Source organism: Suillus fuscotomentosus (assembly GCF_016647785.1).
Source record: "Suillus fuscotomentosus strain FC203 chromosome Unknown F5891scaffold_335, whole genome shotgun sequence".
Taxonomy (NCBI): Eukaryota; Fungi; Basidiomycota; class Agaricomycetes; order Boletales; family Suillaceae; genus Suillus; species Suillus fuscotomentosus.
Genome location: NW_024539847.1, coordinates 1 through 23,364, shown reverse-complemented (window position 1 = coordinate 23,364; position 23,364 = coordinate 1). Strand labels below are relative to the sequence as shown.

General features: G+C 46.8%; 7 protein-coding genes across 7 annotated transcripts; 3 read left to right on the top strand and 4 right to left on the bottom strand.

Moving 5' to 3' along the window:
- Positions 1-1,099: 1,099 nt before the first annotated feature.
- On the bottom strand, positions 1,100-2,052 carry F5891DRAFT_1087109 (uncharacterized protein). The gene is made up of 2 exons (XM_041363479.1): positions 1,765-2,052; positions 1,100-1,692 (listed from the first exon to the last, which is right to left on the bottom strand). The coding sequence occupies exons 1-2, from the start codon at positions 1,898-1,900 to the stop codon at positions 1,124-1,126; spliced, it is 705 nt and encodes a 234-aa protein (XP_041216400.1). The 5' UTR covers positions 1,901-2,052; the 3' UTR covers positions 1,100-1,123.
- A 4,166-nt stretch (positions 2,053-6,218) lies between these two features.
- Positions 6,219-7,259, bottom strand: F5891DRAFT_1087088 (Isoprenylcysteine carboxyl methyltransferase family-domain-containing protein). Its single transcript, XM_041363478.1, has 2 exons — positions 6,863-7,259; positions 6,219-6,814 (listed from the first exon to the last, which is right to left on the bottom strand). Exons 1-2 carry the CDS (start codon positions 7,025-7,027, stop codon positions 6,254-6,256), a joined length of 726 nt encoding a protein of 241 aa, XP_041216399.1. The 5' UTR covers positions 7,028-7,259; the 3' UTR covers positions 6,219-6,253.
- Positions 7,260-7,987: 728 nt separating this feature from the next.
- Positions 7,988-10,079, bottom strand: F5891DRAFT_1087086 (Abscisic acid G-protein coupled receptor-domain-containing protein). The gene is made up of 9 exons (XM_041363477.1): positions 9,745-10,079; positions 9,576-9,676; positions 9,289-9,523; positions 9,134-9,242; positions 9,034-9,085; positions 8,802-8,974; positions 8,515-8,751; positions 8,399-8,464; positions 7,988-8,346 (listed from the first exon to the last, which is right to left on the bottom strand). Exons 1-9 carry the CDS (start codon positions 9,780-9,782, stop codon positions 8,101-8,103), a joined length of 1,257 nt encoding a protein of 418 aa, XP_041216398.1. The 5' UTR covers positions 9,783-10,079; the 3' UTR covers positions 7,988-8,100.
- Positions 10,080-10,136: 57 nt separating this feature from the next.
- Positions 10,137-13,197, top strand: F5891DRAFT_1087083 (uncharacterized protein). The gene is made up of 11 exons (XM_041363476.1): positions 10,137-10,323; positions 10,373-10,473; positions 10,520-11,129; positions 11,180-11,308; positions 11,359-11,488; positions 11,537-11,670; positions 11,724-11,786; positions 11,836-11,900; positions 11,963-11,988; positions 12,040-12,126; positions 12,178-13,197. The coding sequence occupies exons 1-11, from the start codon at positions 10,225-10,227 to the stop codon at positions 12,909-12,911; spliced, it is 2,178 nt and encodes a 725-aa protein (XP_041216397.1). The 5' UTR covers positions 10,137-10,224; the 3' UTR covers positions 12,912-13,197.
- Positions 13,198-14,673: 1,476 nt separating this feature from the next.
- F5891DRAFT_1087075 (uncharacterized protein) lies at positions 14,674-16,515 on the top strand. Its single transcript, XM_041363475.1, has 11 exons — positions 14,674-14,929; positions 14,991-15,086; positions 15,137-15,174; positions 15,224-15,434; positions 15,487-15,539; positions 15,587-15,682; positions 15,735-15,885; positions 15,934-15,966; positions 16,021-16,104; positions 16,159-16,238; positions 16,287-16,515. Exons 1-11 carry the CDS (start codon positions 14,891-14,893, stop codon positions 16,429-16,431), a joined length of 1,026 nt encoding a protein of 341 aa, XP_041216396.1. The 5' UTR covers positions 14,674-14,890; the 3' UTR covers positions 16,432-16,515.
- A 118-nt stretch (positions 16,516-16,633) lies between these two features.
- On the bottom strand, positions 16,634-18,702 carry F5891DRAFT_414155 (Rpa49 subunit specific to nuclear RNA polymerase I). The gene is made up of 8 exons (XM_041371738.1): positions 18,522-18,702; positions 18,265-18,451; positions 17,898-18,190; positions 17,599-17,851; positions 17,389-17,547; positions 17,214-17,339; positions 17,139-17,164; positions 16,634-17,079 (listed from the first exon to the last, which is right to left on the bottom strand). The coding sequence occupies exons 1-8, from the start codon at positions 18,628-18,630 to the stop codon at positions 16,946-16,948; spliced, it is 1,287 nt and encodes a 428-aa protein (XP_041216395.1). The 5' UTR covers positions 18,631-18,702; the 3' UTR covers positions 16,634-16,945.
- Positions 18,703-18,898: 196 nt separating this feature from the next.
- F5891DRAFT_969853 (uncharacterized protein) lies at positions 18,899-21,954 on the top strand (the record flags this gene model as incomplete). The annotated part of the gene is made up of 13 exons (XM_041376327.1): positions 18,899-19,235; positions 19,294-19,408; positions 19,468-19,554; positions 19,606-19,729; positions 19,792-19,967; positions 20,018-20,121; positions 20,177-20,262; positions 20,311-20,415; positions 20,465-20,572; positions 20,625-20,750; positions 20,802-20,861; positions 20,919-21,389; positions 21,445-21,954. 13 exons carry the CDS (start codon positions 18,899-18,901, stop codon positions 21,952-21,954), a joined length of 2,409 nt encoding a protein of 802 aa, XP_041216394.1.
- Positions 21,955-23,364: the final 1,410 nt, after the last annotated feature.

Here is a 23,364-nt window from a genome sequence, read left to right as displayed (position 1 = left end):
TTTTATTTGCCTGGTGCACATAGTTCCCTGATCACATTCTCATCGATCCTCTTCTCTAAACATATCTCAAACGCAGCAGTATGTACGGTTGCAGTATTCGAGATTGCAAGCGTGTCAATCTTCGCTGCAGGATTCTCTGAAAGGCGGAAAGCCCAGAGAATTATGGTGATCAAAGGCTAGTGGGCACGTGGGAGAGGAGCTAGGAAGAGAATATATATCTGTCTCATTTAGAAGGACTCATAGTACAGATCTAGTACCTAGGAAGAGAATATATCTATGGGTATGTTTAGCTCTTGTGTGATAACGGAAGGGGGAACATAAGCTTACATCTCAGTCTTGTTTAGAAGGACTGAGATGCTCAAACAAATGGTACGTAGTTTTAACGTAGTTAGCATAGTGATAGGAAATTTTACGTAGCGTAGGAGTATATTATCGGGTTGATGACCGACGTCAATGATGTCAGTCGACTGCGCTCGCAAGGTCTCACTTTGACGTTTCGGACATCTCGCATCCGGACTTTGATCCCTCCTCCAATAAGAATAACAGCCGTATTGATGAAGATGGACCGATTCGCGACATGTTGACCAGGACACACTCTAGTATTTTCAAGTAAGGCATGAGAAAAGGTGGAAAGATGAACGATACCACTCACCGGCGGCCAAAACCAACAGTGAAAAACTTGAGATCAGTGATCACCGCGCACAGGTTCGAACCCGTTCGAACCTATTCACTACCAGCCCGAACCCCGAACCTCTGGAAAGGTTCGGTTCTGAGTCTTGGCCGAACCTTGGACCGGACCATGCGTCCGGTTCGGAAAGGTTCAGGTTCGAACCGAGGTTCGGAACCGGACTGCGGCAGCACTAGTATATCGAGCCTCGTTTCAGCTGGGTCAAGCACCACTCATACCACGACAAGTTCTGCCAAACATCTTCGCAGTCTCTGTACTAATATCAACATTCACGCTTACCTACAGTGCTGCTTCAACCATAGCACAATGCACATGCCGCGTCAAACCTCTCGTCATACCTATGTCTCGTCAGTGACATACAATCAACTCCTATAGAATACGAGTCGACACAATACGGCAGGGAAAGCAAACACAGAGCATTCGGTATGTAGATAATTAATAGACCCCAGGAAGTAATCGGTATTTCACCTTCTCCGCCCAGTTCTCCCATTCCTCTCCCATAGCACCTTGCATTATCCTGTCCTCTATAGCGGGTCGGTTGATGGAACCCCAGATACCTAATGTATGTATGAGGCAGCCAATGACAGCTAGCGCCGTCATGAGAGGTACTTGTAGAATTCCAGACTGCCACATCCACGACCCTGGGCTTCCGTACATAACAATGATCCCAACAGATTGAAGAAGGGAACCGGTGTAACTTGGGTGGCGGACGACAGAGTACGGCCCACTCGTCACAAGTTTGTGTTCTTTTCTGAGGCTGAGTTGGAAGCTCCAAAACTTTCCCAACGTCGAGATACAATGAGACCTCAACATTCCCCCGGTCACGATGGCAAGATTACACGCAAGAAAAGTGGGAGTGATCGGCGTGAAATGAAGAGAGCGTAGAAGCTGCACAGCTCGGCGGGCGCCATAGATGCCTGCCGGAATTTTCGAGGGATCTATATGCATGGCAATGATGTTGGCTGCTTCGGCAGAGAGTGGTATGTATGCGCTAACCTGTAATACTGTTCACAAATTCATACAGATAGTACAGGAGCAACACACCTTGAGAACCTTTAGAACGAAAATCAACATACCAGCTGAGCCAAAATAGGTTTCCATCATGGTGGGCTTCAGCTTCTCTTCAGGTGACGGTGGCGGAGAAGAAGCAGCGAATGAAATGTGGACGCCAATGGCTGAGGCTACGAGGAAAGGGATCTTCAAAAGACTCATGGTGCTTCTACTGGTCTGTCTTTAGAGCTTGCGACGTGTTAAATACCCAGCCGAACATTGAGGACGCACGTGCTCCCAGGTCAATAGAATTGTGTCATAGATGGTCGGGGCAGTCATCAATTTGTATCAGCGATCCGAAAAAACAATGTGTACTTATGTCAAAGGTTGAACATAAGTACTAGCCCAAACTATTAATAGACGTGAAAGACACTCGATCAGCCTTGGCAAGATTGTTTGGGGATCATATTCTAGGTTTATAGGCTACTAGCCTTGTCCTCTTGATCCGGCATCCGGATCAGGGTCTTGTGCTTCTCTTGGCATGATAAGCGCGATGATGGAATGGACAAGTTAACATTATTCATCCATAAATTGAAGTACTTGCAAGTTCGCAATCAAGGACGTAGAACAGTTTTACAAGATTACTGTCCAACAGTATCAGGGAAGTCAGGATGTATTGAATATATCAGGTCAATCAAATGTACTTCGTTGCCTGAGGAGGATTTAAGTAGTTAGAGCAAGCGAATCGGAATGTGATAATGAGTCGGATACGTAGCTAACGTAGGTAGACACAGCCAGGGACTCCTCATGGACGAAAATTTCTATTCAATGCTCTCTGCTCCTTCATCCGTCTCTACGGCTGCTCTCACACTCGTTGCGATTCAGTGGGAGGAGGGGTCCTTGTCCTTAGTACATGGGCTGATGATATCGGCCTTGATCGAACCTATCCCGTTTAGCGTTGATATTGAGGACGAGGCCCAATTACAGGGGAATGTCGACAGGTGAGTCTGATCGATCATCTCCTGCCTTCCCTTCCTTCCGCTCCCGTATGAGATTGGATGATGGTGGGACGGACCTAGTATTTTGTATACGTTCGCGACGAGCTGCAATGGCGATTGTTCAGATGTGCAGAAACGCAGTCTTGTGGGGTTCGTGGGAGGGATTAGATTGACGAGTGAGGAGGTTGACGAAATGGCATTTTATTTTATTTTAACACCACAACACAGCACGAATGTTAATGAATTCTGATATCGGGTGATCGTTGGTTTCTCTGATAACACCATTTTCGCACCCTAAGTTAGGACTTAACGAAAACTTAGCAAAACTTCACGTGGTCTCCGATATCTCCAAAAAGGATTATCCGTCACGTTACCTTGGGAATCCGCTCAGTATCCGAATTCAAACCCAGTTTTACCAGTCCCTCTATCGACGGCTTGCCTCATAGAGGGGCTGGTCACCAGTCTAGAATTGAGTGCTCTGGTCTCCGTTTGCATACATCCAAGTCGAATCCAAACTTCGGCAACTAGTTTCGACGAGTCACTCTGAGTATCACGTTACTTGTGATTCGGAACGATAGTACTGTCGAATTCTTGATGATTTGGTAGTGGCGTTGATTGAGCTTGATATGATTTGATGGAGGGATAGATTTTGGATCATTAACAGTTGACACGATCTTGGAGCTAGAATTCTATACATGTTCGTCACAAGTTGCAACGGCGGGTTTCCAGCTACAGAAAAATGTATGGGTAGCATACATTGCCGATGAGGATGGCGGGGCGTATCGATCGTACATGAAGGGCGGTTCAAAATGCATCAGAGGAAGTGGGTAGAACACGTCCATCAAGAGACGTGAAGACATGCGACTCGTGAAGGATGAGAAGGTCTAATGATTACCGTTCGTATATTCAGGAGAAATACAACCAATGAAGAGCCAGAAGCGAGTCCAGAGTCCAACGTCTCTTATCGTTGCGTGAGGGCGTGACGCCGTTGCTGAAACTGTAGCTGCGGTAGCATCACTGGCAGCAGGCGTGGTGGACGACGAAGAGTTAGCTGTCTGTGGTTGCGAAGATGGTTGAGCGACGTTGGGCTTGGGAAGCCGTGGGCTTCCTGCATTAGAGATCTGCGAGTGTGATGGTTTCATTTTCTGTTTCTGTTTCTTTTTTGCAAATGCGACCTCCCCTGCTGAAGCATTTCTCTATGTGATATTAGATGAAGTCGCCAGTGAACATCCGAAGAGAGAGAACATACACGTTTGCCCTTCGCATGAGGAACTTCAACAGCAGGGCTGCACCCTTGCAACTCGGTACCTTCACCGCTTCGCCCACGCCGTTTCACAAGGTTTCGAGCCCAGTCGAGAGGGGAGGATGGTGATGTAGCATGAGCACCAGAGGGGCTGCGGTTGCGGTGGAATAAACGACCAAGAAACGTGCTGCCTGGCGGTTCTGAGGAGTGGAGATGGTTTCGTGCGGAGGACTGAGAACATGAAGGTCAGGAAAACAAAACCGAATTGATAGTGATGACATACATGGGAACGATCTGGTGGGATTCCATCAAAGAAACCTTGGGGTATTCGATCATTAGGCGGACGCTGTTGCACTGGAGGTCGTATAGTACTAGCCTAGAGCATGTATGGTGAGAACAACAAGATCCTTTAATGAAGATGTCACATACATGGAGTGCCAACTTGTTGGCCTGGCAGAGCGCATTCAGTTGTGAGAATATATACAATGAGACATGCATATCGCTTCACCTTTGGATCCGAATGTAGGTCATCGAGGTCGGCTTCTTTAACAATCGCAGCAACATCCCATGTGTACGCGTTTTCGTCGTGGCAGCCAGTGGCTAGTGTTTTTCCATCCACGGAAAATGACATGCAATCCACATAATTTGAATGCTGTAGGGGCGAGATGATGAGTTGTCCATCGTCGAGGTTCCACAATAGCACTGTATGGTCGAATGATGGCACTTCCAGTAGTGCGGTTTGCTTCCACGTTTTGGTATTCCATGTCCTAATCGAGTGATCTTGTGACCCGGAGATGAGAGTTTTTCCGTCCTTCAACGTTTCAACCTTGGTCCAAGCCAGGCACCCCACTATTCATTAATCATTTATGTCCTTTGAGAGTTGCGACAAGCTCGCCTGTCTTTGTGTCCCAGATTTTGATGGAGCACTCGATGGGTTCTTCATATCTACCAGTCGCAATCATGGACATGTCTGGTGAATAGACCACTGCCCACACGTCACTGTGCCCAGTCTCGATTGGCTCGAGGATTGTCTCTCCGCTTTCGACGTCCCATTGCCTTGCAGTCCCGTCGAGGGATCCACTTAACACTCTCCGACCATCTCCACTCCAGCAGACAGATAACACTGGGTTTGTATGCCCCATCCATTTGGCGATGACTTTGCATGTCTCGATGTCCCACAACCTCACTGCACCATCATCACTTCCGCTAATCGCTATTTTCCCGTCCGGAGACAATGCTATACAACACACTTCAGCTTCTCCGTCCCGCCAATCTTCTCCTATTTGTTTCCCGCTCTTCAAGTTCCACACTCGGAGCGAGCCGTCCATTGAATAAGTGATGATCTGCTGTCCACCTGGCAGGTGTATGACGCCCCAGACCAAATTGGTGTGTCCTTTAAATTTTTGGCAGGGTGTTATCGCTGATGTCTCTTCCGTTTTAGCGGTAGGTGAAGACATGCTCCAGAATTCCTACTACTAGTGCAGCGTTGTTTCAGCCTTCATTCATTCAATCCCAGAATCAACACTTACGAGGATAGCAGCGACGTGTGGACAGCAAGGTATATGATAGGCGTTTCTGTCAAGTCACAGTTATATTCTCTGCTTCCTGGTACTTTGTTGTGCCTCGTTGTGTTCGCTCACAGCTTATACAGCATATGCTGTGCAACTGAAGCGCCCTCCGTGACTCATTGGGTCCATGCAGTCCGTGACTCTCACTCGACATTTCCAATATAGTATCGACACATGCTCATCACATAGGCACTGTAACAAATCCTAGGGTACACAGCCATTCCAAACGCTTTGAATGGGCCTGGTTAATGATCAACGTATGAATGTCTGCCTGCGTACAGGCCCTAGAGGGATGTATTCACTTCTCACCAAATTTACAGCGCTTGTCCTCTGTGTCCATACTATTGGTGTGCATCTTGCATTAGTCCTGTTTGTCGTATTACCTCTAATTCATTCATCTAGATTCTGATGTTGGTTTTCAGATGCAGTGTCAAGTGTTCTCCATCAAGCCTCGACCTCACCTTGTCAAGTTCGACCCACCCTAATATTATCCACCACCACATCAAGCCTCAACAATGGCCCGGGTATGTCGAGCCTCGTTTAAGCTGGGTCAAGCACCACTTATGCCACGACAAGTTCTCCCAAACACCTTCGCAGTCTCTACTAATATCAACATTCACACTTACCTATAGTCAACCATAGCACATGCCGCGTCGAACCTCGTGTCATACCTATGCCTCGTCAGTGACATACAATCAACTCCTATAGAATACAAATCAACACAATACACTACGGAAAGCAAACAAAGCATTCGGTATGTAGATAACTAATAGACCCCAGGAAGCAATCGATATCTCACCTTCTCCGCCCAGTTCTCCCATTCCTCTCCCATAGCACCTTGCATTATCTTGTCCTCTATGGCAGGTCGGTTGATGCAAATCCAGACAGCGAATGTATATATGAGGCAGCCAACGACCGCTAGCGCCGTCATGAAAGGCACTTGTAGAATCCCAGACTGCCACATCCATGACCCTGGGCTTCCGTACATAACGATGATACCAATAGACTGGAGAAGGCAACCGGTGTAACTTGGGTGGCGGACGACAGAGTACGGCCCATTCGTCACAAGTTTGTGCTCTTTTCTGATGCTGAGTTGGAAGCTCCAAAACTTTCCCAACGTCGACATACAGTAAAACCTCAACATGCCCCCGATCACGATGGCAAGATTGCACGCAAGAAAAGTGGGAGTGATTGGCGTGGAATGAAGAGAGCGTAGAAGCTGCACAGCTTCACGGGCGCCATAGATCCCCTCCGGAATTTTCGAGGGATCTATATATATGGCAATGATGTTGACCGCCTCGGCAGACAGTGTTGTATATGCGCTAACCTGTAATACTGTTCACATATTCATACAAACAGTACAGGAGCAACACACCTTGAGAATCTCCAGTATGAAAGTCGTCATACCGGAGCTAAAGGAGGCTTCCAACCTGGTGGGCTTCAGCTTCTCTTCAGATGACGGTGGCGGAGAAGAAGTAGTGAATGAAATTTGGACGCCAATGGCTGAGGCTACGAGGAAGGGGATTTTTAAAAGACTCATGGTGCTTCCACTGGTCTGTCTTTGGAGTCTGCGACGTGTTAAATACCCAGCTGAACATTGAGGACGCACGTGCTCCCAGGTCAATAGATTTGTGTCATGGATACGGCTTTGTCGGGGCAGTCATCAATTTTGTATCAGCGGTCCGAAAAATCGATGTGTATGTCAAAGGTTGCTCGTGTTCTTCAAGATAAGCACTAGCCGAAACCATTAATAGACGTAGGTATGTAAAAAGCGCTCGGTCAGCCTTGGCAATAAATTAAAAGAAGAGTGTGTTACTCTTGCGAGATTTGTCTGGGGATACGAGATTCTAGGCCTGTGGGCGTACAGTATCCTCTTAATCCGGTTGCGCTTCTTCTGGGATGATAAACGCATCATCGATGATCTAATGGACATTATTCATCCGCAAATTGAAGTACTTGCGAGTTCGCAATCAAGGACGTGGAACAGTTTTACAAGATGACTGCCCAACGATATTGGGGATGTCAGGATGTATTTAATATATCAGGTCAATCGAATGTACTTCATTGCCTGAGAGGATTTAAGACGTACGTACGTACATATCAAACCACAGCCGGTTTCGCTATGAGCCATGCAAATGTATATACGCCAACGAAGGAAACAATCATGGTATTCTGTTTGCTATGGACCAGACATGGCCAAGGGGCCACGGATAGACTCAATAGCAAAGAGAAGACAAGATCACATAAACAAAGAATCCCCCGACGACACCAGCCTATAGTGCAGTGGCAAGGTCATCATGTCCTCCAAGTTGCAAGCAGAGCTCGGAGAAACAAGGGCGGCAAAATTTTGATAACCAAAGAATGAGGGCGGTGCCCTCATAATAGTGGTTAAACTATTAAGAACAGATACTACACTTGATCTAAGCCAAAGGCCAGAGTGGTAGGGATTCAAAGCCGTTCACAGCCCCCTTTTATATGAGATTCTACCCGTGCACGGGCCCCTGATTCAGACTTCTAGTTGGATTAGGCACGCACGTCGATCGATCAGCCTTGGGAATTCAACAAGGCCAAATAATGGGCCAATTGCGTACATGTACAATGAATGTTCGAGGACTACACATCCAAGTCGTCTCCTTCAAATGAACTTCTCACCCAGCGAGCAAATGCACATCCTGCTGCACCGATCAGGAATGACCAATCAAACAAGCCACCGAATAGCGAGTACTCTGGCAGCGTCGCAAACAAGTTCATGCTATCATCAGACGGATCTTGGGGATCTTGAGAGTCGCCTATCACAGGGGATACTGTGGGCGGAAAGGTTGTGCGAAGCTGGACAAGAGTCGACAGGAGATATATGCCCTAGGTGCCCATTCAGTCACATGAGAAACGTTGAAGAAAATTTCGTCAATACCATGAGCTGTGCGAGGGTCAATAACATCAGTGATGCTGATGTTTTACGTGATGTGACATGGAATACCTGTGTGCCATCAATATATAGCTGAAATGAATGTTCAACAGACAACTCACTCTCGTAACACCACGTAGCACCAAGCGGAGAGAACATAAAATGATGACGCCCACAAGGGAAAGACTTATTTGTTTTGATAGAGATGGAATATCAAATTGTGATTTTCCTTCGTCTCCTGTCGCAGACATGGGAAGAAAAGAGAATAACCATGCAAGTACATGCGCAACTATATCTCCATATGATGCGGAAGAGGGACTCGAGTTTGACACAGTCGGAGAGAGAATATTGAAGGCTGACTGGGATAAACATGACTGAAAGGTTCAGAGTCGAGGGGAAGACCACTTACACTACATACTCGGCAGACACAATAAACTGCCCATGACCACGTGATGGTTTTGCCCGTGAACGACTCTGCATACTCTGCTGCAATTCGGTTGCGTTTGAAAGCAACAACGCGAAGGCTCATTTGCTCTTCAAGAGCTTGAAGACCAATAACTTCCTGTTGGATCGAGCTTTGTTCTTACAAAGAATTGACGATGTGAATTCAGGTTCGGAAGAAACGGATAGATCATACGTACGTCCATTTCGTTTGAACGACATGCGTGACAGCCACGATCCATCTGGTTGCGGCTAAAATGTTTGAGACAAAGTGTGACGACTTATGTTGGCCTACAGTACCTTTGAGCTTGCATAGTCATCCAAGTCACGAGAACGATCCCGCAGATCATTCTTCACTCTTTCAAGTGCGTTTTCAGCGGACACAATAGATGACGCAGATGGCGTTGATCTTCACAAGTTGAATAGTAGTACAACTGATCGAGCCGTCAACTCACCGAGACCGATTGATGATGCCCCATGCACCACTAACTGCACCGAGTCCAGATAGTAGTCCGAGGACTGTGGTTCCCAACGTGACCAGCCGTGCAGTGACTGCTGTTAGCGGATTGTACAAGAGTAGCTCGGCGGGGAGTGGAATATATGAAAGGGCAAATACAAAAAGTGCCACAGGTGCTAATGCAAAAGCAACACGAATTGGCAATGCACGAGATTGTACAAAACCTGGATTATCTGGAACCATTAGAAGACGGTTGGGTAGATAGGAGGGAATATGGCATCTTACCAGGCCGGTAGGTCAGGATGAGGCTGAATGATATGGGAACAAGTAAAAGCATCGTGAACAATAGAAGGAATAATGCTATTCGCCAGCTTAAAAGGCGAATTCTGTTATGACCGTCCCGACTCAGTCATTACAGAAAGCCAAGCGCTCGCACAATCAAATTATGACACACCTCGGTTCCAACCAATCCAAACCCTGACACATGAGCATGCAGAATAAGATACTGCATTCAGAAAAGCAAAGTGAGAAACACGTCTGCGCGAGTGTTGAATGCCATGGTTGTGTGCTACTTGATTGCGGGGTCACTGCGGACCCTGGCAACGTGTCTTGCGGGGCGAGTTGTTGAAGGTCCTTGTACAACTTCTTTTGCAAGAAGATGCGACAGCTAATGAACAGAAAGCCTCTTCAAAAATATAAGTGAGAAATTTTCCCAGAGCTATTTAGACGAGGGATATACCCTGATGCAAGTACCAGGAACACTTCTATTGCGGCGGTCATGGAAGGGAGTGAGAAGTCGTGGAACCCTAACCCGAGCTTAGGGTTGATTGATGGTAGTCACGTCACGTCGTCACGTCGTCACGTCATAAACTCACGTGGGTAGCATTCAGCTCGTGAGCGAACGACCACGACAGCCAACGACCGCACGAACGACATGAATGAACCCAAAAAATCCGAGCCTACAACTCAAGTAGTTCATGAGGAAGCTACCGCAACCAATATATCTTACTCTCAACCGCCAGCTGAACCCGTGGTAATTAGTATTAGTCCACTCTTACAGGCTCCAACTAACGGTCACACAGGCAGAAATAATCTCGGCAGCACAACGCGGGGATCTCAATACCGTTCGTGAGCTCGTAGAGTCAGGAAAGTGCAAGGTCACAGACAGAGATGACCAGAACGTGTAAGCCTAACCCAAATGCTTCTGCCACACTCATGAACGTCCGCAGCACTCCTCTTCACTGGGCAGCAATAAATGCCCAGCTTGCAACCTGCCGCTATCTCATAGAACAGGGCGCGGAAATAGACGCAATAGGGGGTGACCTAAAGGCTACCCCCCTGCAATGGGCCGCTCGCAATGGATACCTCTACATCGTGCAACTGCTCATATCCCACAATGCTGATCCAACCATCGCTGACACCCAAGGTTACAACTCCCTCCACCTTGTGACACACTCATCATCAGTAATGCCGCTCCTTTACTTATTGCATCAACCTGTGAATGTCGATTCTCGTGACTTACAAGGTCATACGTCATTGATGTGGGCTGCGTATCAAGGCGATGCGTTGTCTGTGGATCTCCTGCTTAAACACGGCGCGAATCCTAACTTGAAAGATGATGCTGGACTTACACCCTTACACTGGGCTGTGGTCCGAGGCAATCGAGTTATCCTCCGGCGCCTCATTGAAATGGGGGCAGACATACACGCAAAAGATCTTGAGAGCCGTACACCAAGAGACATGGCTGTCGAATTGAAGAGCCTAGGCGCGTGGAAGAGAGCCATGGAAGAGGGTGGCTTAACGGAACATGGTATAGGTAAAGCGAAACCATTGAACGAGGTCCGTTCACTCCCTTCGGTCTTCCTTTGTAATGTCTGATCCAGCTCTAGCGCCATACCAAAATCGCTATCTTCATTCTGCCTTCTTTGTTTCTATATTTTATTTTTACAACGCTTACTATTCTGCCATGGTATACCGGTATTATACTCGCCATGGCTGAGTTTTTTGCCATGCATCATGTAAGTGGCGACAAATTTACCATGATTATGCGATAGCTCATGACAAGCAGATCGTAACCCGGGTACTCTTGAATAAGAACACCTACGTCGGAACAGTAAACCAGAGCCCATATTTCGCAGGCATCATCGCAGGGTCAATGTTGTGGGTTGGTTATTGCTGGGTAACACGACTTGTGCAGCGTACGTCATATGTTATACTTTTGCAGTCGCGGGCTGACATCATTTCAGAGACGGAATCGCATGCTTTTGTTCACCTGGCTTTCGCAATCATCTTTGGTCTATGTTTGTATAACTTCTTCCGTGCCGTTACTTTGGACCCAGGTCTTTGCCCCCGGCCAGCACATGATGGAGAATTGAAGGCAGTGAGTATATCAGCGTTCTAGAATGAATCTGCACATGGTAACGGAGACTGTAGATCATCGAAGACCTTGCTTCAGAGGGCAGACTCAATGGGCAAACATTCTGCATACAATGCATGGTGCGTGTCAATTCTGTAAGATGCAAACTTATGTCGACTTTTTGCACAGGCAAGGAAACCCCTACGGTCAAAACATTGTCGTGTTTGTGATCGATGTGTAGCGCGAAGTGATCAGTATGTCCTGTCCTTTTTTTTCTTTCTAAGAGAGCTACAAAAGTGAACTCCGTTTGTCATAGCCATTGCCCATGGGTCTGGAATTGTGGTAAGTAAAGTTCTTTGAATAGTGGCACTCCAACTTTGACGCGGTTTGTAGTTGGGGCAAATAACCACAGGCAATTTTTACTCTTTGTCTCGACATTAGTCATCGACATCGTATTGTTTGACTACCTTGTTTATGAATGTATGTTCTTGATCATCGTCCTTCTGAAGAGTCTCATCTGAGCAATCACAGATTTCTTGTCGACATCATTGCCCGAATTCGGTGACTGCTCCGCAATCCTCTGCGAGCCAGCCTTGAAGGATGCTTTCCTTCTTTGCGTCTCGCTGTGGTCAGCCCTGCAACTGACATGGACTTCTGTGCTCCTTGTGACACAATACTGGCAAGTGACCAAGCAGCTAACAACGTTCGAGGTCTCCAACATCGGGCGTTTCGGCTTCATGGGCGGTCGCGGCACCCTCGCTGCTGGCAGTGGAGGTGCCGGTGTCCAGATGGGACATCGGCACCACCATGGCGCTCACCAGCAGAATGGGGACACCGACAGCGAAGCAGAGGCTGGTGCCCACAAACAGGCACATAGCCACAATTTCTGCGGGGCCCTCACTGCACCCGGAACATGTACCGCTTTTCTACTTAACCTCCTTGGCCTTGACCGGTTCACACGTGGACGTGCTGCACGCGGACTCACTTCGCATGCACGCAATCCATTTGATTTTGGAGCTGTACGGAACTGCAGGGATTTCTGGACCATGGGCAAGGAGCTTGGCGTGGAGTATGGCCAGGTGTATGATGTGCCCTTGGAAGGTTTTGAGGAGGCCAAGAGACGGAAGGAAGCGGAACGGGGTGACCTTGAGCACGATCACGAAGGCTCCCACAGCAGCAGGAGTAAGAGTCTACTCGGCAAACTCACCATGCGGATGGGTATGGGCTCTAGTCGGAGAGGCTACGAACCCCTGAATCAGGTCTAGCGTATGTGGTTCTTTTGTGACGATGAACTATTTATTTTGTTTACAAATTGTACATGTGGATATTACTTTACTACAGGTATACACTATCCAGAGTATAAGCATTAGTATATTCGGTTCTTGTCATTTGGTTGACCAAACCGCATGTGGTTTGCACTAACATCCACAAAAGCGACTGCCCTCAGCATTATGACACATCGGGGTGAACGATATTTAAAAGAGGTTTATATGTTGTACAAAATGTGAAGACAATATTTAATATTTAAACTGACATAAAGATGGGTGCACGACTTCAAATTTTGGTGGTGTTTTGTGTGTCATCCAAAATATCAAATATTCACAACCATATTCCCACAGACAATATGTCAACAAATATAATAAATATAATCAGATTTTCCATGTCTGCTTCAATTTAAAGTTTGATTCTTACATAAAACTTTGGAGAAAACTTGAAGTTTTGCCAAAGCTTGATATTTAAATCGAGTTTTAATGTCATGTCATCTGTAAAACTTCAAGTTTTCTCCAAAGTTTTACATGGAAATTGAACTTTAAGTTGAAGCAAACATGAAAAATCTGACTATATTTCTTATGTTTGTTGACATATTGTCTGTGGGAATATGGTTGTGAATATTTGATATTTTGGATTACACACAAAACACCACCAAAATTTGAAGTCGTGCACCCATCTTTATGTTAGTTTAAATATTAAATATTGTCTTCACATTTTGTACAACATATTAACCCCTTGTAAATATCGTTCACCCCGATGTGTGAAGTCAACTAATCGATGACAATTCTCATCGTGGAGGGGGTTCCAAGGTGGGTCATCTTCCCACCTGTATACTAGAGTTTCCCTATCGCATCGGCCATGAGGCCATTTGAACTCACGTCATCTTTTGCTCATCTCCGTGGTGATCCCAAGGCCCCCAGAACTTAGAACAAGGCTTTTTCCGACTGTTACAGTACAAAGGCATGTGTTTTGCAGTCGGGTCGTTTCCTTGACGGAGCCGTTACGTAGGTAGCTTCCGAAAACCAGACTGCTCTTCCAGCAGTGACAGCTAGCGCAACAAGCGCAGTGGCCTTGAGCTTTCCGTTTCTACGCCGAGTATGAACGGCGTAGAGGTTCGGCTTGCATAGCGGACGCACTACTCGTCGGACAGACACATCATGTATGCTGCGCGAGATATCCGATCTTCGATAACGATCATCATCTGTACCTCCCATTGAGGATGGACTTGAGCAGCCCGGCTTGAGCACAGCTGCTGGTTTATTACCACCGGACTGTAAACGACACCCGGCACCCGATACAATAAACGTTGTTACCAAGGCTAGCTTACTTCCCTCTTAGGGTTGCTTTCTGAGCTCTTGAAGTGTCAAGCTTGTCAAGTTTAAGACCTAACTATAGAAGGTCGGTTAAAAGGTTTTAGTTATGTAATGGTTCTGCGATTTTGGGAGGGTGGGAATCGGAAGATATTAATAGGTCACGAATCCTTATGAAGCTGAAAGCAGTGCCTAACCTCCCTGGGCCTTGCAGATTTACCTTACCCTAGGCCTAGCTGGGGAGCCGCAACGCCTCCCAAAGTCTCCTTCAAATATTTATGCACTGTGTTGCACCATTTTCATGCCTGAATTGGACTCTGGAGGACAATATGTTATCATTATCCAACTGTACAAAACTTGCACTTTGCCAGAGGCTGCGCATCACTTATCGTAGCGGCCTTCACATAATACCCTGACGGTAACCTATACTGGGACGCACTCACATGCACTTTATTCCATTCCATTATTAACCTTATTCTTACACCAAAAGTAATTGCTAGTCCGATGCCCAGGTGCCGTCAAGGCGCACTAGGACGAACTCGCACACACTTGGTTCCATCATCAACCTTATTCTTACACTATAAGTAAGTGGCAGTCTGCGAGGATTGACATCCTATCTTCCACCAGATTACCCCACCGTGACGCACACAGCTGAAGCAGTGATGTCTCTCCCAACTATTTCTCGTGAATATCGCACCCAGGTACGCGTCATTTGTCTACTTACCAACAGAGGTCGACATTGACTTACAAACGGTGAGGTAGGGTGACGGCTATCAGAACTTGAAACTTCAATCGGCGACTCTCTCTAAGCCGAAGGCTACCGAGGTGACCGTCAAAATACATGCCGTCTCCCTGCAGGTCTGTCCTCATTTAAATATTCAACTCCCAGAGATTCAACGCACGTGCAGTTTCGCGACTTGATGGTCTCCAAAGGAATTTACCCACAGTTAGTATCGTTTAAAAGTTGGAATTCACGTTGAACACTGATCCTACAGGCAAAAGTGGGACATCGTTCCTTGCTCTGATGGCGCAGGTGAGATTGTTGCACTTGGGGAAGAGGTCAAAGGGTGGAAAATCGGAGATCGTGTCTGCCCAAACTTTGCACTGGATCATATTCATGGCGATGTCACTGAAGACATCAAATTGACCGGACTTGGTGGCCACATTGATGGTGTGCTTCGGGAGTACATCAATGTCCCCGTTCACGTATGTGTTCTTTTCATTTCAGCGTCTTATTGGTTGCGAGTGTCTATTTAAGTCGCTGGTCCGCATCCCAGAATATCTTTCATATGAAGAAGGGTCGACTCTTCCGTAGGTCGACTATCTGTCCTTATCTTGACATGCTCAGACTTCGCTAGATGCGCGGCGTTGACAGCTTACAACGCTTGTCTTGGACCCGTTCCTCTCAAAGGCGGAGACTATGTTCTTGTTCTCGGTACCGGCGGTGTTTCAACGTATGTGACAGTTCACTGACAATATTGGCTTGTGCACAAACGGATCTGATAGCTTCGCCGCCCAATTTGCCCTTGCTTCTGGTGCTATCGTCATTGTCACGTCATCTTCTGATGAAAAATTACTTGTTGCAAAGAAATTGGGCGTGCAGCACACCATCAACTACAAGAAGAACGTTAAATGGGACGAAGAAGTCTTGAACATCGTATGTTTATTTTTATGACCTTCACATCAGCGCGCCTAATATGTTTAGACCGGCGGCCGTGGCGTTGACCACATCATCGAAGTCAGTCTACCCAAAAATGCACAATTGCGGCGAACTTAATCGAGCGTGATGCAGGTCGGAGGGCCCAATACTATACTGAAATCTATCAATGCCGTACGCTATGCGGGGTGGATTCATATCATCGGCTTTGTGTCCGGGGTACGCTTCATATCTGCATCTTTATCGGTATCATTAATGCCACTTATCATATAGGGCGATAACGGTATTCCTGTGACCCTTGCGATCTTGAAGACGATTATTCTCCGGGGAATTTTGATTGGCTCTGTCAAACAGTATGATCTAATTTCCATATCTCTACTGTACTAACAGGTGACCGGCAGGTTTGAGGACATGAACCGACTGCTTACAGCGCGTCAAATCCGCCCAGTGGTAGACAAAGTCTTTTCCTTCGAGGAGGCTACTGAGGCTTATGTGTATCTCGAGAGCCAGCACCATGTCGGAAAGGTAGTAATCAAATTGGCGTGAGGTGCAACGATGTAAGGGTCAAGTGTAGGTATCGAGTAATCCCGTTTTGTTCCACATAAATATGTGTGTAGGATATGTGACAGTTTAATACCCAGACTAGAAATAACAAAAATTCCGTGCTCTCATGGCACTACCACATAACTTGCAAGAAAAATTACGCCTTGATATCTTACTGGAGTTTGCTATGTTGTCTCCTCACTAATTATGAATGCTGTTGGTCTTCTATACAGTATGTACAAATAACCGCCAGAATCAGGTGAATAGGAGACAGTATGACACAATAGTACCCGAAGTCTACAGATTTATCAGCGAGGTCACGTGCTTTCGTGCTGTTAAAATACCAAGTACTAAGTACTAGACGCCGTGAGGTAGACTTAACTAGGCACCAGTCTTCGTTACTTGGACACGATTGTTTCAACACCTGCCAGGCCTAGTGAATATCTCCTCGACTCCGTGGAAGAAAGCAAGGATCAGGCACTCTAGTGTAATGACCTCGGGTAAAGGCACTCAGATTTTACGTCCGCCGTCTTATCCGGAGGTTCGGGAACTCTAGAGGTGTCTTTAGAATGGCCCTTTTGATCTCTCCCGCAGAGTCGGGCAGACCCAAACGCTTCAAGTCGGACTGTGTTAGCTTGTTGATTTTGCAACCTGGTAAAGCGAACACGATCGGTGAGGGATAAGGACGATTGAAATTAGTCTGCGCGTACCTAGAGACTTGAATAACATGTTGACTCTGCTAAGGCATGAGCTTGGTGCGTGACTATTGTTGCTGAAAGACTTACTTTGTCGGTTCCGTGCTCAAATCAGCAGCGAGAACGCTTGTGTCGGTCGCAAAATCATCGACGTGAAGGCATAATGCAAACATGTGCGTCAGAAGCATAGTCCCTTTTTCAGATGTCTTTCGTGCCCTGGGAAACTATGAGGGCCACTACCCCAAGGAAGGTATAAAGCACGTACTCCATGGACCCACGTGCGGTCTCTGTGAACCGTGATAGAAGCCCATCAATAACGACGCTAGGAACCATCGACAATTTTTGTTGAATGGCGTCCTTGTTGATATCCTTAAAGGTAGCTTTGTGGAAGGCGATCATTGTCGAGATGTATATCAGCATTTTTCTGAAAAATCATTGTCAGTAGGCTCTCGCGATGAACAACACCTCTACATACATAGTGGTCTTGTTTGGTGAGGGAGAGGTAAATGCAAGTGCCAAATGGTCATTGATCCAGTTGGAACGCTTGAAAGGCAGAAGAGCGACCCGCTCAGCTCCACCGCCTGCACTCATGTAAGCAGAAATAGACAGTGCCTTCCATTCAGGCTTGGGAATCATGTTGTGCAGGGGATAAATGTCGCTTGGATTGAGAGCATCAATGTCGTACTGTGGAACTAAACGAGTGCTGTCCGCGTTCGCTTTTGCTTCCTCTGAAAGACCGTTGAGCATGAAAACGGAAGGAAAGAAAAAAAAAACCTTTCGATGGTAGTGTAGATGTGTTCTTAAGAATGCTCTCTTGGAGGTGATCTGCAACACCCTCCATTGCAGAAACATCGACTTTGTTGCGCTCTTGCGCGCGGATGGCTAGTTTCGCCTTTTTGGTTCCGAACGTTTCGCCAAGTGCCGCGCGAGCCTCAAGCCGCTGAAGAGCAGAGACAGCAGCAGGTTGAAGACCCTTTAGAGCTTTAACTTCGTGTGTGAGGATGTGCAACGGAGCAGCTCGAAGGGTGGTGATGCCAGTGCGTCTATTATGAATTCCGACAAGGTATCTGCGAAATAGATGATGAAAAGATAGATATGAGAATCCGATATTCAGACATGAACGCGGAGTGTATGCACGCACCTGCTGCCCAGTGAACCCCGTCGTGTTTCTTCAGAGGAGTAAAAATCCACGGCTTCTGTCTCGCCCGCAATCAACATCGGGATCTCAACAAATGGCAATTCCTCATTGTCTGTCGCCGGCTTTTGTGTTTGTGCCTTGTAACATTTGAAAGAAGTGGATTTTGTAGGCTTGACGGAGGGGAAATTAGCTAGTGGACGTGGCACCACCGACTTTGCTTGAGTTGAAAAGCTTCGACTGTGACGACCATCTGCACTCACCAAGCACAGGACCCAGCTGCGTTGCAGGTTGGTCTGAGAGCGCAAAGGACACCCTTTGAGTGTCGTCTAACTCGCGCTTGCGCTTCTTGGAAGTTGTCATCGCAGCCATTAGTGGCTGCTTGCTAAAAGATCGGGCTCACCACGATATTGCCGTAGCCCGTGACTTTTCACAACACAACAGGTCAGTTTCACTTGCTCAAACTTATATGAACTCATTTATACTCTATTCTATAGCGCTTCATAGGCGTATATACGCCTGTATAGTAGAATTCGGAGTTGAAGTTGTTATTGTTAACGTTGACCTCTCCTTCGTCAGAGGTCTTGTTCCCATTTCCAACCGCGGACTCACGCTTTCGAGCACTTACACCCCTACCACGATGTCTAAATCTTGCTCTAAGAGCAAGAGCCCCCCTGTGGACATTGAACCAAAGCTAGAGGAAGATATCAAGCTAGAAGAATCTCTTTTCCCTCCAGTAGACACTAAGTCTTCCAAGCCGGAGCCATCACCGCCCCTCAAGCGAGAATCTTCTGAATCCGCAGTCAATGTAAAACCAAAACCAACAGGCCCACAGCTCATTGGCGACCTTCCGCGCGCGGAAGCCGCCGCTCACGCAACATTTGTGCAGATACCCGACAATCACTATCAGTATGGGACGCTTGGGCGCTCAAGAGAGGAGGGAGAGAGTATGACCTGTGACTGTCAATATGAGCATGGTTGGTTTGATACCATCCTGAGTAGCATAGTTGTAGACTCTAAGTTCTTACTGCGCAGGTGTCGACGGCCCATCGGATGCCTGTGGGCATGAGTCAGATTGTATCAATCGGCTCACACAGGTGGAGTGCCTCCCAGATGACTGTCGGTGTCGGATTTACTGCCAGAACCAACGGTAAGCCTATCGTTACTTCAGTCTTTTAACATTCTACATCCTCAATTGCACGTATTCAGGTTTCAGCGCAAGGAGTACGCCGATATTGAGATAGTACAGACGGAAAAGAAGGGTTTTGGTCTCCGAACGGCCACGGATCTTTCAAAGTGAGATATCTCATTCTTTCTGAAGCGTTATAAGCCTCTCACATCAACTAGGGATACATTCATTTATGAGTATGTTGGCGATGTCGTCAGTCACCCTTCCTTTATGAAGCGTATGCGTCAATATGCGGAGGAAGGAGTCAAGCACTTTTACTTCATGATGTTGCAGAAAGATGAAGTGCGTTGCTATATCTTTTGATTTCTCCATAGACCACTGACGGTCCTCCTTTGGGTTTCCAGTATATCGACGCCACAAAGCGAGGTGGCATCGGCAGATTCGCAAATCATAGTTGCAACCCGAACTGTTACGTCGCGAAATGGACAGTGGGAAAGCATGTCCGCATGGGCATCTTCGCAAATAGGTATATACGTAAAGATGAGGAACTTACCTTCAATTACAATGTGGACCGTTACGGGTATGCTTGGTTTTTTTTATTGATTTTTCAGATGAGCTCATACATCCAAGGCATGAAGCACAACCGTGTTACTGCGGAGAGGCCAACTGTGTTGGCTTTTTGGGTGGTAAGACCCAGACTGATATTGCTGGGATGGATGACCTTTATCTCGATGGTGCGCCTACCAACGAGCACCTTGCTTTTGATTGCTAATACTTCTGCTCTGTTAGCATTGGGTATTACCGACGAAGTAGAGAAGCTGGGCCTCAAGGGTAATAAGAAAAAGAAGGGTAGAAAGCTTGACGAGGACTACATGGTATGCCTTGTAAACGTTCCGTTTTTTCTGTTACTCACCGTCTTTCAGCCAGAGCTCAAACCACTCCTTGAGAAGGACATTCCTAAATTGGTTCAAGCAATCCGGCAAACGCAGAGTAAGAAAGTCCTTTCCAAACTTCTCACTCGAATCAAGGTATGTCTTCACATCGATCTTGTTGGGAAGTCTAATGTATTGTCTTCAGATCACCGAGGACCAGGCGGCACTACGCCAGGTTATGCGGTTGCGAGGTTTCAGTTTAATGCACAACATTCTTGAAGATCACGCCAAAGACGTCGATATTACAATCGCCGTGAGTCATTATCCTTGAGTAGGGTGGTCACATAATAACGTAACCGTTACAGGCCTTGGAGGCCATGAGCCGCTGGCCGCTTATCCAGAGGAACAAGGTTGACGATTCGAAGATCACCGTACCTGTTCGAGTGTGCCTGGAGTCAGAAAACGAAACTATGAAATGGCTTGCCCAAAAGGTCACTGATACCATTACTAAACTCATCACCATTCTAACGGGATATTTACAGCTCTTGGACCACTGGGACACCCTTGAAATCGCATATCGCATTCCAAAGCGAATTAAAGCTGTAAGTTAACATTCCGTTTCCAGCCAGTAAGAGCACGGTATCATGAAAATTTTGCAGGATGGCGAGGAAGAGCAACCTCCGCACCACATTGCCATGATTGAATCACTAGAAGGGGAACTCCGCCCACTCAAGAAGCCGAAATGGCAAGATCAGTACGAACAGCACCATTTTCGCCCTGCCCCTAAACGTCCGCCCTCTACCTCTACTGTCATTATTCAGAATCACTGGGCATCTCCTTACATTCCGCCAGTGGTTCATAGGCGATCGAAAGACGAAATTGCTGCTGTGATCGCCGCTGCAAAGGCAGCTGCCGAGGCGGAGGCCGCCAAGGTCCCTCCTCCGTCACCTCCTCCAGAGGAGAAAAAGGTGAAGAAAGAAAGACCTCCGAAGAAGACTCAGACACCAGAGGAGAAGGAGGCCAATAAGGAGAAGAGGCTATTGAAGCTCGTGGGCGCCGTCGTCGTCAAATGCATGTCCAAATATTCAAAGCAGCTAAACCACGACCAGTTCAAGAAATACGCTAAGGAGGTGGGTGTCATCTTATTGCTCTACAAAGGGATTGTCCACTGATTTTATCTCCCAGCTCACGCACATCATTGCCGAGAAGGAGAAGAAATCTTCCAGCTATAAAGATGGAAAACTGGAGGCACTATCTGACGAGAAGACGGCAAAGATCAAGAAGTTTGCGAAGGAATACATCATCAAGGTGCTACGGAAGCATGAGAAATCTAAGCGAAAAGCCTCATCGTCTACTGCACCAGCAACCTCATTCGCGATCGAGGAAAACGATCAGGAAGAGGGAGGCGATGTGCCTATGGTGATGTCCGTTGACGAAGCAATGGATCTCGGCGATGGGTCAGAGAGTGAAGCGGATGATGCGGACACAGGAGGCGATGTGCAAATGCAACATTTAGAAGACATGCAACATTCTTCGGACGATATTGATCCATCCCCGAAGGAAGGAGTTGCTGAACACCCTCCACAGTCCCTTACTCCAATAACACCATCGGACGCCACTATTGACCCTAGACTGCGGCATCGGCTTGAAGAGCCGGGGAGCCCTTCAAAACATTGTTGGGACTCAAGTACATAGCACTTACTCCATCGTTATCTCCTATCTATCACGCTAAGTATTCGCCTCCTCACATGCGTAGTTATTAGATTGCATCAAGTTTTTCATCGCTGGACAATTCAACGCATATATCTTGGAATTGTACCAAATGTGCTTATCTTTGCACTCAGGGTTTTGCAATGCACGTCAGTTGAGTACCACCCACACTATGCTAGCACAGGAGGACAATGATTAAGAATTACATCAGTGAACTGGAGGAAAGATGATAAGAGTATATATGACGATACATAGTACACAATCACAAACATCTGTATAATTCTGCTATCCATCATCACATAGTGATGTTTGACTTTATACAGGAAAGGACAATGCATAAATTTCCTACACCAGCGTTTGATCGGGAGAACACCTACATATCGCTGGAATTCTAACTCGAAAGTGATATGGAGTAAAATCAAAGGGTCGAACTGCATGAGACACTATCGGCACCTCAGAAGTGAATTCCATCGTGTCAAAGTCAGGCGTGAAGGCCTTAATCTTCCGGATGACTACAAGGTGTTTACCAAGTGCACAAGTTTAAATTAATATTCTCGCGCTAATTTTGACGCCCTCTTCTCCAAAAAGTTGATTTTCTTCGAGTATCGTGCAACGTCCCAAGCCAGACCAAAAAACTCGTGTTTTGCAGAGTACCACGAAGTGTTTACGAAGTGCAAACTGATGCCTTGTGCGAATTTTAACGCCACCTTCTTTAAATTGTTCATGTTTGTCTACTATATATCAATTGCGAATTTGTGCAAAGAAGTGCCACTTTCGTATCGCAGCCGGAATGTGTCCATCAAGCAAACATATACAACGTACAGCTTACTTCAAATTGTCACGCGAAATCGTATGAATACCCAACAACTAGCAGTTGTATTCATCTGCCACGCGTCTCGCAGCGGTCCAAGGTTTTGCGCAAATGCTGTGTAGTGCCATGTAAGTGAATTCGGGACCCTGGTGACAGCCGCCCCCCATCCAATCACCAAGGTGTTAATGGGCGAAATCAAGTATTTATGACCGAAGTTGTGCTATTGTCTACAATAATTGGTATAGTTACATTTTGCTTCAGCAATTGCTGACGCCTGCATAGACTAAAACAATATAGTAGTGGGTCATACATTCCTTCGAGCCCTTATTGACCACTCGTCGAGTATATCATATATCACACCACCCATCAAAACCATTGCACTTTTTGCACCTCACGAGACGAGCGGCTTAGCTTCCTCATCTAATGACAAAGTTGCTGTTGGGTAATATCAGGTTTCTACCGATGTCATTCCGCTCTGCCTTAGCAATCACCCACCTGTACCAGACTGAGAGAATATGATGATTTGTCCGTGTCTCGTGAATTGGGCTACTAATTCGATATGTTCTAAGATCGCCGTCACCTGT

Coding starts and splice junctions, on each gene's coding strand:
- F5891DRAFT_1087109 (XM_041363479.1), bottom strand. CDS start 1,900: ATGAGTCTTTTGAAGATCCCTTTCCTCGTAGCCTCAGCCATTGGCGTC. Junction 1,693..1,764: donor AACCTATTTTGGCTCAGCTG/GTATGTTGATTT, acceptor ATTTGTGAACAG/TATTACAGGTTAGCGCATAC.
- F5891DRAFT_1087083 (XM_041363476.1), top strand. CDS start 10,225: ATGAATGAACCCAAAAAATCCGAGCCTACAACTCAAGTAGTTCATGAG. Junction 10,324..10,372: donor AACCGCCAGCTGAACCCGTG/GTAATTAGTATT, acceptor ACGGTCACACAG/GCAGAAATAATCTCGGCAGC. Junction 11,489..11,536: donor GGTAACACGACTTGTGCAGC/GTACGTCATATG, acceptor ACATCATTTCAG/AGACGGAATCGCATGCTTTT.
- F5891DRAFT_1087075 (XM_041363475.1), top strand. CDS start 14,891: ATGTCTCTCCCAACTATTTCTCGTGAATATCGCACCCAG. Junction 15,683..15,734: donor GGTACCGGCGGTGTTTCAAC/GTATGTGACAGT, acceptor CGGATCTGATAG/CTTCGCCGCCCAATTTGCCC. Junction 15,967..16,020: donor GCGTTGACCACATCATCGAA/GTCAGTCTACCC, acceptor AGCGTGATGCAG/GTCGGAGGGCCCAATACTAT.
- F5891DRAFT_1087088 (XM_041363478.1), bottom strand. CDS start 7,027: ATGAGTCTTTTAAAAATCCCCTTCCTCGTAGCCTCAGCCATTGGCGTC. Junction 6,815..6,862: donor TCATACTGGAGATTCTCAAG/GTGTGTTGCTCC, acceptor ACAGTATTACAG/GTTAGCGCATATACAACACT.
- F5891DRAFT_414155 (XM_041371738.1), bottom strand. CDS start 18,630: ATGGCTGCGATGACAACTTCCAAGAAGCGCAAGCGCGAGTTAGACGAC. Junction 18,191..18,264: donor CGGGGTTCACTGGGCAGCAG/GTGCGTGCATAC, acceptor TCTATTTCGCAG/ATACCTTGTCGGAATTCATA. Junction 17,340..17,388: donor ACCGCACGTGGGTCCATGGA/GTACGTGCTTTA, acceptor ATAGTTTCCCAG/GGCACGAAAGACATCTGAAA.
- F5891DRAFT_1087086 (XM_041363477.1), bottom strand. CDS start 9,782: ATGCTCATGTGTCAGGGTTTGGATTGGTTGGAACCGAG. Junction 8,975..9,033: donor GTCGTTCAAACGAAATGGAC/GTACGTATGATC, acceptor ATTCTTTGTAAG/AACAAAGCTCGATCCAACAG. Junction 8,752..8,801: donor GTGTCTGCCGAGTATGTAGT/GTAAGTGGTCTT, acceptor TGTTTATCCCAG/TCAGCCTTCAATATTCTCTC.